The 13,549-nt window shown below is 47.3% G+C and overlaps 1 protein-coding gene across 1 annotated transcript in view; it reads right to left on the reverse strand.

Moving 5' to 3' along the window:
* Nucleotides 1–13,549, reverse strand: part of tmem71 (transmembrane protein 71) — a 43,674-nt gene that overhangs the window by 15,171 nt on the left and 14,954 nt on the right. The window contains exons 2-6 of the mRNA XM_078215925.1: nt 9,981–10,080; nt 8,883–8,943; nt 6,714–6,917; nt 2,058–2,230; nt 512–706 (exon numbers count right to left, since the gene is read on the reverse strand). Of these exons, the coding sequence (XP_078072051.1) occupies nt 512–706; nt 2,058–2,230; nt 6,714–6,917; nt 8,883–8,943; nt 9,981–10,020 (673 nt within the window). The 5' untranslated portion in view covers nt 10,021–10,080. The remainder of the gene's footprint in view (nt 1–511; nt 707–2,057; nt 2,231–6,713; nt 6,918–8,882; nt 8,944–9,980; nt 10,081–13,549) is intronic.

Consider the following 13,549-nt stretch of genomic DNA (forward strand, 5'->3'; position numbering starts at 1 on the left):
CCCTATGTTTCTTTTGCTAATTGGATTGTACTTACCTTCATTATGAGTATCTTTCATTTACCATGCTGATGGGAAGATGAAGAGGAATCTGGATTGCCCCTCTGGTCCTCCCCAATATTGCAACACAATATCATAAACAAAATTAACATTGTCTGCTCGAACCATACTTTCTGTATTGCACAGAGGAATCATTTCAACTGGCTCCATCTCTTGGTAACACAAAGCCTGATCAGATGTGAATCTAAGTCAGAGGGCAGTAACACCCTATCCCTAGTGCTGGTGGAGTCTCCATGCTGACGGGAAGCTGTCCAAACTTACCGCTGAATTTTCCTACTGGGAGTAAGATTTTGGGCTGGATTTGATGAACAAGTGACCACGACAATAAAACATAGATCTGAAGACTACCAGAGCAAGTTGCAAGACAGCGGCTGGGGATCTCAGTGACCGAGTAGCTTCTCCACAAACGGTTCACAGTTTACAACATTCTTATCAAATCGACATGGAAACCCACCTGGATTTTTTGGCATGTTACCAAATAAGCACCTTGCGGGATGTAACTGGGAATGAGAAGGAAGTTCTAAAAAGCTTCCTGTTGATTTGTTCATCAATAGGCTTTCTCCAGAGTAGGCTTCATCATGAATTGAGGGCAGACTCTCTTCCGATAGCCAAGATGTACTAGCGGAGGACAAATCAACACAGCTTCCTCCTAAAACAACACAGAGCATCACAGCCTTTCAATCATATGGCCAATTTTTTTGTCAGAAGTTCAAACATTTTATTTTCTTATAACCTAATTTGTTCCAACAGGAGCAACAGAAGGAAAAATGTTGCAAAAGAAGGAAAATCAGAAATCTAAATAGAAAATGCTTGACAAAAGCAACAAGTCCACCTGTACCTGAAGGGGAAAGTGGGAGCCATGATGTGGAGATGCCGGCGTTGGACTGAGGTAGACACAGTAAGAAGTCTCACAACACCAGGTTAAAGTCCAACAGGTTTATTTGGTAGCACGAGCTTTCGGAGCGCTGCCCCTTCATCAGGTGAGTCACCTGATGAAGGGGCGGCGCTCTGAAAGCTCGTGCTACCAAATAAACTTGTTGGACTTTAACCTGGTGTTGTGAGACTTCTTACTGAAGGGGAAAGGACAGCCAAGTAATTGCCTCAAATGATTTTCGGTGTAAGGTTCTGCAGACAGGCAGCTGGCTGAAACGTTAAACTCTCTTCTCTTCTTTCAGACACTGAGGTGGAAATTTGCTCTTGCCCATTTTTGGATCAGTAAGAAGTCTCATAACACCAGGTCAAAGTCCAACAGATTTATTTGGAATCACGTGCTTTCGGAGCGCTGCTCCTTCATCATCCCAGTCCAACGCATCTCCACATCAATTTTGGATCAGAAATAGGTGGAGCACTGGGAGCACGTACCAGAAGCTTGAGTCTCACCCAAAACTGGGCCTCAGGCCTTGCTGGGTTATTGTTGGTCAGCTGGAGATGCAATTGGGCTTGCCTCGGCAGCTCAGCGCTTGCACAAAGTGAGGCTGTGACCTCTCCAGCAGGGGTGCTCAGGTTGGGCTTGGAAGACCCAGGAGGATGATCAGCAGAGCAGTGATCGTATAAGGTGTTAATATGGGAGTCAATCTGGAGGATGCCCACATCAAACAGATATTAGGTTTTCTGTATATATATGCCTGTTTCAGACACAGGTCTCAGATGCCTATACTTCAACCTTTTCCAATGTTGTGGGCAGCATAACTCCTCAGCACACAACTTGCCATAATGATCACTTAGGCACCTGTTTTATGCCTGTAAAATTGGTGGCGTGTCACTAAATTTCTGGGTCACATTCAACATTAGGTTGCATTTCCTGCACCTTTTACCTCTACTAGCAACAGATGACACAGGTACTCTGCTGTGTCTCAACTGAGAAGGGACTGCACAGCTTTCGAATGGGGGTTCAAAAATGTATTTGTGCCACTACTAAGTCATTGATTAAAGACCATTTAGAAAAATAAAATTCCTACCGCGCTCATTCCTACTCACGTGCAGTTGTTGAAACAACATACCTTGATTATTACTGAAATTGGAGTCAAAGTCACTTCCTCCATCAATCCAAGAAGATTCTGCAAGAGGATAGTCAGGTGTACTGAAAAGACTGCCATTCAGCCAGGAACTGGAGGAATCTATTGCAAAAAGGCTGGCAAAGGATCTACGAACCCTCTTTTTCCGTCGGAAAATCCTGCAGAATTAAAAAGAAGTTACTTTAGGAAACAGTCTAAGGTGGAATATTAGGCTGCATGCTGAGTGTTATGAACTTCAGTTACCCCTATCCATCAGTTTCATGCTGACACTATAGTTAAGAAAGCCCACCAACGCCCCTTTCTCAGGAGGCTAAGGAAATTTGACACATCCGCTACGACTCTCACCAACTTTTACAGATGCACCATAGAAAGCATTCTTTCTGGTTGTATCACAGCTTGGTATGGCTCCTGCTCTGCCCAAGACTGCAAAAAACTACAAAGGGTCGTGAATGGAGCCCAGTCCATCACGCAAATCAGCCTCCTACCCATTGGTCTGTCTACAGTTCTTGCTGCCTTGGAAAAGCAGCCAGCATAATCAAGGACCCTACATACCCTGGACATACTAGCCGGTATTTTACCACCAGGAATTGGGGAGGGCACAGCTTGCAGAACGGAATTCTTCGTTGGCTTCGGGTGGGATTTAACGAGCTTCGCCCAAGTGAGGTTGTAAAATACTGGCCACTCTCTTCCATCTTCGGGGAAAATTATACAAAAGTCTGAGGACACGTACCAACCGACTCATGAACAGCTTCTTCCCTGCTGCCATCAGACTTTTGAATGGACCTACCTCGCATTAAGTTGATTTTTCTCTACACCCTAGCTATGACTGTAACACTACATTCTGCACCCTCTCCTTTCCTTCTCTATGCACAGTATGCTTTGTTTGTATAGCAAGGAACAATACAAAGAACAAAGAACAAAGAACAGTACAGCACAGGAAACAGGCCCTTCGGCCCTCCAAGCCTGTGCCGCTCCTTGGTCCAACTAGACCAATCGTTTGTATCCCTCCATTCCCAGGCTGCTCATGTGACTATCCAGGTAAGTCTTAAACGATGTCAGCGTGCCTGCCTCCACCACCCTACTTGGCAGCGCATTCCAGGCCCCCACCACCCTCTGTGTAAAAAACGTCCCTCTGATGTCTGAGTTATACTTCGCCCCTCTCAGCTTGAGCCCGTGACCCCTCGTGATCGTCACCTCCGACCTGGGAAAAAGCTTCCCACTGTTCACCCTATCTATACCCTTCATAATCTTGTATACCTCTATTAGATCTCCCCTCATTCTCCGTCTTTCCAAGGAGAACAACCCCAGTCTACCCAATCTCTCCTCATAGCTAAGACCCTCCATACCAGGCAACATCCTGGTAAACCTTCTCTGCACTCTCTCCAATAAGCTGTACTCTGCACTCTGCACTCTCTCCAATACTTTTCACTTAGAACTGGATGACCCTTCGTCCAGCTCTGACGAAGGGTCATCCAGACTCGAAACGTTGGCTTTATTCTCTCTCCTCAGATGCTGTCAGACCTGTTGAGATTTTCCAGCCTTTTCTGTTTTTGTTTCAGATTCCAGTATCCGCAGCGTTTTGATTTAATCTTTTCATTCTGTTAGCCTGGGGTTGGATTTGACTGCAACTCCCAAAGGTCAAAGCCAAGTTTCAAAAGTGCTTATTTGGAAGACCCAGGAGGTCTCTGCTTATTTGCGCTCCACACACTCTTTTGTATGTCACCCTCACCCCTTTTCCTTAATGTCTCAGACTATTTTCCCAGAGGTTTCACACTGGGCATACCTGCAACCATGTAGACTAAAAAGATCCATCATTATCACCTTCTCAGGAGCAATTATAGATGGGCAATAAAAATCAGCTTCGACAGCAGAAATGAATAATTGACTCGATTCCTTGCAATTGATCACATTTCTCTTTTATTCAAACTGCCTAAACATCCTTCAGTTTTCTGCAGGGATTTTAATTTAACTGATAAACATTGGAACTGCACATTCTACTACAGCTTAACTCACACTAAAGTCCATCAGATCCGTGCATGATAAGGAAAGAAGTGCTTTACCACCAAGAAACAGCACCAGACTCTCCAACTTCACTGCTTCTCCAGTGGTAGTTTGTGAATAATTAGAAATAAATGTTTTCTATCCTTTCTGATAATTTAAATGCTCCTAAGAATCCATTTATCTTGCATGCTTTTTTAAAATTCGCCAATAGACAGGAAAAACTTGGACTTCACATACAACACTTGCCATCGTATATTCATTACAGGTGCAGAAGGAGGCCATTCAGCCCATCATGTCTGCATCTATTCTTAAATGAGCATTATGACTTTGTGCCATTCTCCTGCTTTTCCCCCGTACCCCTACGCATTGTTTCTTTTCAAATAATCATCGGATATCCTCTTGACTGCCTCGAGTGAACATGCCTCCACTTCTCTTACAGGGAGTACGTTTCAGAACTGAACCTTGCTCTGTGCAAAACAAAATAGTTTTTGCCCACATCACATTTGCTTCTTTTGCAAATCACTTTAAATCTTGTTCTTGATCCTTGCATGAGCAGCAACGATTCCTCACTATCTGCTCAGTAAACCTTTCTCTGCCAGTCAATACTGCTTCTTCTCTTCTGCTAGTGCGAACTTTGGTATAGCTTCTACCTGCTGTTACAAATGCTCATTTTTCTCCTCTTCATTTCGCTCTCAGTTCTGCCCTCCACCTCTGTGAACTCCGATGTAAACACTCTTAACTGCTAGACAGTTTCATTGTTATATTCGTGTGGCCAATCATGCTATCTTTAGCAGTTTACATCTCTTTTTTTTGTCTTTTAGGGAGCAGTTTACATCTTGCAGGTCTCTAGAATTCATCCTTAAGTATCTCTGTTTCCTCCTGGGAACATTCTTTCTGTCCCACAGATGGATTTAATTGCACTTGAACTGCCTCCACTTGTTACGACTTTGGGCTTTTCAAGTGCTATTTCTCACACCGAGCACAAAGTATCGCTCTCACAGACACATTCACGCTTCCTATGAATTGTAAGGGGACCTCACTTGTGACGTCATCTGGAGATAGAATGCCAAGCTTGAACAATCAAGCCTTTGTACGCCTAAGAAGCTCGCTGGAAATTAGAATGAGGTGGCACATATTCTTCTAATTTCACTGGCTGCTGGACGAGTAACTCTGACAGACCGCTGGGGAGAAATTTATCAGACCCTGGTTTGGGGGTAAAATCAACTTGGGGGAGGGGGTGATCATTTTTCAGAGCTGTCCTGCTGAATTGGAGATGCAGTAAGAGTTTTAACAACACCAGGTTTATTTGGTAGCAAATGCCATTAGCTTTCGGAGCACTGCTCCTTCGTCAGATGGAGTGGATATCTGCTCTCAAACAGGGCATACAGAGACACAAAATCAAGTTATGCCCTGTTTGAGAGCAGATTTCCACTCCATCTGACGAAGGGGCAGCACTCCGAAAGCTAATGGTATTTGCTACCAAATAAACCTGTTGGACTTTAACCTGGTGTTATTAAAACTCTTACTGTGTTCACCCCAGTCCAACGCCGGCATCTCCACACGAATTGGAGATGGGCAGAGCATTACACACACTGTGAAAATGCAAATTGAGGTCCATATCTCTACTCTGGTTCCACCAAAGTACTGCAGCTCTCTATTAGACAAGGCCCACCTGTCTCCTTTACTTCACCCCCCTCTCCCAGCTCCTCAGGACCTACCAGCAGGCCAACTTGGCATCACAGCCCCCTGATCTGATCAGACTCTGACTGACAGGCTGCTCGGGACACCCGATGTTGTTCACCGGTTGCCCGATGTTGTTCACCGGTTGAACACAGTCAAGGCCCAAGAACTAATTTAGATTTTTTTAAAAGTCTATTTATTAGTGTCACAAGTAAGCTTACATTAACACTGCAATGAAGTTACTGTGAAAAGCTCCAAGTCGCCACATTCCGGTGCCTGTTCGGGTACACTGAGGGAGAATTTAGCATGGCCAATACACCTAACCAGCACGCCTTTCGGACTGTGGGAGGAAACCAGAGCACCTGGAGGAAACCCACAGACACAGGGAGGACATGCAGACTCCACACAGACAGTAACCCAAGGGAATCGAACCCGGGTCCCTGGAGCTGTGAGGCAGCAGCGCTAACCACTATGCCACCGTGCCGCCCCTGAGATTAAGTCTCAGATTAGTGTCTCAGGGCAGGGGAGTGGTCCAAATTTATTAAGGAGAAAAAATAAAGCAAAAACTAAGGAGAAGTAAAAGCAATCAGCAGATTTCATTGGATTTTAATAAAGGGATGTTAATATAGAAGCTGATTTTATGGATGTGCACTAACGTGGGGATCTTCACCAGGCAGACGAAAATCATGGGCTGTGTGCCCACAGATTCCAGAGACCTCCAGCAAAGACACATCTTCAAACAGCCTCCTGCTATATAAAATGAACCGCCATATTGTATACATAGGTCCGGAGGCCGTACTCAGTGGTACCGAAAGTGAACCAAATGATGGCCTGCGACTTTGGTATCTGGATTTGGCACTTTGGCCTAGTGAGGTGGGATATCGTTTCTGGAGCCATGTTGTATGCTTTGCGCTCACTGCATTACAATTGACCACAGTAATCATAGCAGGAGACACCCACCGTACGAGGTTTTCCTTGTAACTGATGTTTATCTTGGACGGCGTGAGGGTGAGATTGCCTTCCTCATCCATGAAGCTCTCCTCACTGAGATCATAATAGCCATTCATTAGCAGGCGAGGGCTCCGACGGCACATGCAGGGGGACCCACTCAGCGGATTTAGGTGGCAAGGTGAGCAGGGGTTTTCACTGGCCATCGGTGAAAATCTTGAATGGACAAAATACATCAGTAAGAGATCAAAGTATTATTAACTGAAGTTAGCGCACAGAATGAACCCATGACTTTGCAACATGGAGGTGATGCAGAGTGGACCTTTCCAGTGGTTCTCATGCTCAGAGTGGGCCACCGTGGTTCGGTTTGGATTGGGCGGCACGGTAGCACAGTGGTTAGCACTGCTGCTTCACAGCTCCAGGGTCCTGGGTTCGATTCCCGGCTCGGGTCACTGTCTGTGTGGAGTTTGCACATTCTCCTCGTGTCTGCATGGGTTTCCTCCGGGTGCTCCGGTTTCCTCCCACAGTCCAAAGATGTGCGGGTTAGGTTGATTGGCCAGGTTAAAAATTGCCCCTTAGAGTCCTGGGAAGCGTAGGTTAGAGGGATTAGTGGGTAAATATGTGGGGGTAGGGCCGGGGTGGGATTGTGGTCGGTGCAGACTCGATGGGCCGAATGGCCTCCTTCTGCACTGTAGGGTTTCTATGATTTCTATGAATACACAAATGATTGTGCCAATAAGGGAGGAATTTAATGTGTACGACGGGGGTCCCACCCAAGTCCTCCAGTTGGGTGGGAATCCAGTCCTCGAGAGCTGCTCCCCAATCAGAGGCCGCTATCGATTGCAATCGGCGCCACAGGGAGCGGTGGCCACTGCCAGTACAACATTCAGGCCTACCTTGTGGATCGCCACTGGATCCCCAGAGGTGAGTGCAGGCAGGATGGGGGAAGGGGGCTTGTTGGTGAGGTGTTGTTGGAAACAAGGAGGAGCGACTTTCAGTGGACTCTCCTTCCTGGTGCTGGGTCCCTTGATTAGGCGCAGAGTGCATGAGAATGAGGGATTGCCCCGAGTGACTGCAGGCAATCCCAATAGGGTTTTCTCTATGTCTGTCGCTCCGCAAGGTGAATCCCCACCCACCACTTGTTTAATATCAGCAATAGTGGGATGGGATCCTTAAGTGACTGACTCAATTGGAGTGCAGGCAGGAAGGCTGCCCTTATAGCCCTGACCTTGATCAGAGGGAGGAGGGTAGATGGCAGGACCTTCTCCTGCCCAAATGACAGACTAGCTTCCAAAGGGCATTAAATTCTGCCCTGAGTGTTTGATCATCTCAGTTTGTACCAACTTCATAGAAGAGAATATCCACAGTGCAGAAGGAGGCCATTTGGCCCATCGGGTCTGCACCGACAACTATCCCTCCCAGGCCCTATCCCCGTAACCCAACATATTTACCTCACTAACCCCTCTAACTTACGCATCCCGGGACACTAAGGGACAATTTAGCATGGCCAATGCACCTAAACCGCACATCTTTGGACTGTGGGAGGAGACTGGAGGAAATCCACGCAGACATGGGGAAAATGTGCAAAGTCCACACAGACAGTGACCCAAGTTGGGAATTGAACCCAGGTCCCTGGAGCTGTGAGGCAGCAGTGCTAACCACTGTGCCACCGTGCCGCCCATAAGCATATGTATTGAAGCAGTGAATCTCTATCGAATCGACACTATAATATGGAATTTTGTCTATGGGCCCTCTTCACTGAATACGCAGATAGAACAATTCCCCTTTCATGAAAAGAAACCTTTATTTTCAGTGCATTTCAGTCCCATTTAAATGAGTCAAGATTGTGATAAAATGGCACAAGACTTCTTTTTTGCCCAAAACAAAAAAATAATCAATCAAGTACCTATTCCATAGTATGGAATCTCACAACACCAGGTTAAAGTCCAACAGGTTTATTTGGTAGCACGAGCTTTCAGAGCATTGCTCCTTCATCAGGTGAGTCCTGATTGTTCATTCACAAAGCCAGTGCAGACACAATGGGCCTCCTTCTGCGCTGTACCAATTCTGTGATTCTGTAATAATTAATACTTAATACAAGTTCTCTTCTGAATTAAACACGTCAAAGCCAATGTTAATAAGCAAGTAAACTATAACATGCACCACAGTGCATCAAATTACCTCTGGAGAGTCTCTTTAGAGGATAACTCATTCTGAACTTCCTCTGGAATCATCTGTGTAACTGCCACAAACAACAAATAGTTCAAGCTTGTTATAAGACATGGTGAGAAAGTTAAACTGAAAACAACATAAACAACAACTTGAAAGAACACTAACTGTATTAGTTTATACAAGCGCTGTATGTGCAGGGGAATGTCTCAAAATATGTAACAGTAAAAGGACTGGGTTATAACCAGGTGAAGAAAAGTGCTCGGTGGACCTAGTAAAGATAACCGACTTAGGTTTTTTTGAATGAATGAGGCTTGCTTTACAGTAGAAATCGTGCTTTAAAAAACGTTATCAGCTATCATTTTGCGAGACCTACAGTTGGAATGAAGTCAATTCTCACAGTGGCAACATCAGCCGATTCAATACAATTCAACCCCTTCAATTCAACTATTTCTGTATGTAACACGCCCACAGTTTCCCCGGGAATTATTACCAGGTCACCCTCCCTGAGTCAAGCCAATGGTTTCACCTCGCTCACTCCTCCATAACCAAAGTCAGCTCATCAAATGTAAAAAGGTTGAGGGAGGGAAATCACAGACCGAAGGCTGGCTTGTGGGCACAGCCACCAATGATGGTGCAAAGGCAAAAGGGAATACCTCAGAGGTTAAAGTTAGAGGAATACAGAGTCCTAATTGGGTTGCAGGGCAGAAGGAGGTCCTAGAGATGGAGAGAGATGAGGCCATGAAGGGATTTGAACACAAGGATGAGAATGATCAATTTGAGGCATTGCAAGTACAGGGATAACGGGACAATGGAACTTGGTACAAGTAAGGTTGCAGGCAGCAGAATTATCGATGAGTTGAGTTATGGATGGTAGGAGGTGGGAGGCTTGCAAGTAGAGCATTAAACTAGTTGAGTTGAGGTAACAAAGGCATGGGTGAGGATTTCAGCATCAAATGGTCTGACACAAAGATTGAGACAGGAAATATTAGAGCCATAACCCTTGCTATCAAAGACAAAAGGAGACATAGAGAAAGTCCATAATATTTCCATACGTAGAAGGCTGAACAAAATACAGTTACACAGTTTCATGCAATCGAATTTTGTTACCAGGTAATGAGGTCGACAGATATGGTGACACAGGATGCATTTTTGATTCTTGTCCAGTCTTCAACAGTCAAGTGCTGAATGAAGAGCAGATGAAGGACAGCTAAAAAATAAACATACGCAAATGATTCAGGCATGGTCTTAATAATTCACACACAATATCATACCTTAATGAAACCCTTGAATACTGTATCAATAATAACCCAAGGTCTTTTTGGATCATAGAATCCCCACAGTGCAGAAGGAGGCCATTCAGCCCATCGGGTCTGCACTGACCACAATCTCACCCAGGCCCTATTCCCATAACCCCACACATTCACCTTGCCAATCCCCCTGACACTAGGGGGCAATTTAGCATGGACAGTCAACCTAACTCGCACATCTTTGGACTGTGGGAGGAAACCGGGACACCCGGGGGAAACACCCGCAGACACGGGGAGAATGTGCAAACTCCACACAGACAGTGAGCTGAAGCCAGAATTGAACCCGGGTCCCTGGCGCTGTAATCCCCAATATAAAAATAGCACCAGGAACATCTATCTACAAAAAAATGTTGGCTCCTGCAGGACTTGTAGGCCTACATTCCGTGAGAATAATGGGCAAGATTCAGGATCGAACCATTTGTTGCAGCACGCTCAAACAATGAAAAAGAGGCAACGATAAGCCTGTAGATTGTGGGAGAAATCTTACCAAAAAATGTGTTGGTTCCGGCATGAAAAACGGAGTGATTCCCACCGAAAGCGCTGGCGTGTTTTCAGGCTGATCCTTATGCCTCATTAGCAATAATTGTGCCCACCGATTTCACGCCACTCCAGCAGCATGTTCCCTTTGATTCACCCGCCCCGCAACAACTTAACTGCTGTAAGCACTGGGGAACTCCATATAAATGGCTCCCCAGCACTTGTTCCACAACGACTGCAGGAGATGGCAGGCAAGAAGGCAGCACCGGGCCTTTCAGAGAGGCCCTCGCCAGGGTGCTGGATAGAGTGGAGCAGAGACCCTGCAGGAGACGGCCTTCCAGCAGGACCACCACCCCCTGCCCAGGAAGCAGTGGCAGCCCTGGTCAACTCCAGAAGAGAACAGGGCAGCAGTGCCATAAGAAGATGAATGATCTTCTTCAATCAGCCAGGGGAAGGGTACCCCACAGTTTCCCACTGGACCGCCCCTCACACCCTCAGCCGCCTTGGCCTTTGCCAACACCAGGCACCAGATTCCCCCTCCCTCCCACAAGCACCAAGCGCTGCTATGCTTCCAACACTCCAGCCACCACCCAAGCCCACGCCTGCCACACCACATCACCATCATGAATCTCAACACTGCCACCCACACTCTTCCTCTCTGTGTCACTGCAGGACAAACTCAACCACAACAGGTGTGAGCGGGCGCAGCCAGCTGGAGTCACGCCCGAGCTCTGACCCCTCACGTGTTTTGAGGAGAGCCTTCGGCCTGGCTGGGGAGGAGGAAGACCGTGCCTGTGCTGCTGGTGAAGTGGGGGCAGAAGAGAAACCTGAGAATCCTCAATGCTGTCATTTCTCAAATCTCAAGTGAGTAATCAATGTTCCCTCCGTATTCCCTGAAATCCACTGATGCCCCCATGTCCCTTCTCTTGCAGGCCGGCCAGTGGAACAGGCCAGACCACCCTCGCACGCCTGATTCCCCGGTCTCCAGCAGTGCCGAAGGGGATTTCTCCGACCCCACTATTGAAGAGGTGTCACAGCTGTCGCCTGCACCCGGCACCAGCACAGATACTCACACCTCAGAGGGTTCACTAAGTAGACAGGCTTCTGGATCACTCAGGGGTGAGAAGCGCCCAGCTGAAGATCCACAGCAAGCAGAGGCAGGGACATCCCAGGGGACAGGTACTCAGAGGGGTGCTGGAGCCCAGGACTCTGCCGAGTCCCAGGCCTATGATGTGCCCCTGGGCCCGGTCATCCTACAGTTGCTGGGGCTGGTAAGACAGAATCGCGAGGAAGGGATGGCAGCAGCCCTCCTCGGAGTGCAAGATCGATTGGAGGAATCCCATCATCTTCTATCCAGGGAAGATAGTGCCATCACGGCAGTGCACCAAGGCTAACACTGCAAGATTGATGTCTGCAGTGGAGACCTTGGCGCAGGCCATGCACTCCAGGACAGGAGATGTCCACACCCAGGCTGCAGGGCTTCGACAGCATGGTGCAGGCACTGGCGGAAATCCATGAGTGTCCATGCCAGAGGACGGCAGGATTTCTGGATCTCACCCCAGCTGCCCCTCTATTCCAAGAGGAGCACAGGAACCCCTGGGAACCGGAAGGGAAGAGGATCGACAGGAGTACAGCTGGGGACCCTCCAGCCAGGGGAACCTGGACGTCTCACGCCAATCTGACACCCCCCTCCCTGTGAGCGACACATCTCCAGTCCCTGACACAGAGGAGGGAAGAAATCAAAACATCCACGCTATCTGAAACCAGGCCTGACCCTCAAGAACCCGGCCCCCAGGGGACACCCGCCAAGGTAATCTCAGGCAAAAGGGCGTGTAAGTCAGCAAGCCAGCTCAGCCTCAGCTGGGGATCCTAGGGATACACCTAGATGGGGGGGGGGGTCACAAAGATTGAGAAACCATAGACCCTTAGTGGGTACGGGTGAATATAGGCACGAGTGTAGATAGGTCACCATTTTGTTCTAAATGTTTATAAATTTCAGTTTGTTTACCCACTGAGCCTCCACCTTGTCTGTTTGTGCCAACAAGCATGGGAACCACCAACTTCACCCAGTGCCTCATCCCTGTGGAGTGTGAGAATGGCAGTGCTATGTCCTTCTCACCCTTTTGCCAGCCCGCACAAAGGAAGGGTATTCCCTCAGTTGCAATATGGACAGGAACCCAGGAGGACGAGGGAAGCATTGCCCACATACCAACCTTCACAACCCCTTTAAAATAAGAAGTGCTCAGACATGAAGGGAAGATAAGGCCTGCGAGTGATCCCTCCTGACCCCTCTCCCCAAAATGGGGATTCTGGAACTCCTAGTTTATCCATGGCCCCCGAGTCCTCTCCAGTGCCCCCTGAGTAGTGCACAGGGTGTTAGATGCATGATCGCTCACCCCAAAATCCCCCTCAGTGAAGGCACCAAGTTCAAGTTTATGTAGAGCTGTTGTAAATGGTGCTGGTGTGATGTCACTATCACTCATGGTTCTGCTCCCTGTCCAGAGAACCTCACTTTCGGGCACCCCTTTAAGCTCTTCAGCCCCTTTCTCTGCACTTTGTAGTGACAAGGCTATTTGAATAGCTCTTTTTAAGTCCAGGTCACGTTCTGCCAATAATTGTTTTAGGATTACGGGGTTGTTCATTCCACACACCAATCTGTCTCTCAACATTTCATTCAGAGGTGTCCCAAATTTACAATATATGGCCAGTTTCCACAATCTGGGCAAAGATTCTGTATTGGGCTCCCTGGGAGTTCTCCCTGTTGTATTAAAAATGATATCTTTGGTGTATGACACAAGGTTTAGTTCATAGTGATTTTTAACCAAATCTGAAAGTTCATTAAAAGTGCCTGGATAAAACAGGCTTTTTTATTCGGCTGAACATTGGGGCTGC

The sequence above is a fragment of the Mustelus asterias genome, chromosome 7 (assembly GCF_964213995.1).
Source record: "Mustelus asterias chromosome 7, sMusAst1.hap1.1, whole genome shotgun sequence".
In the NCBI taxonomy this organism is placed as follows: Eukaryota; Metazoa; Chordata; class Chondrichthyes; order Carcharhiniformes; family Triakidae; genus Mustelus; species Mustelus asterias.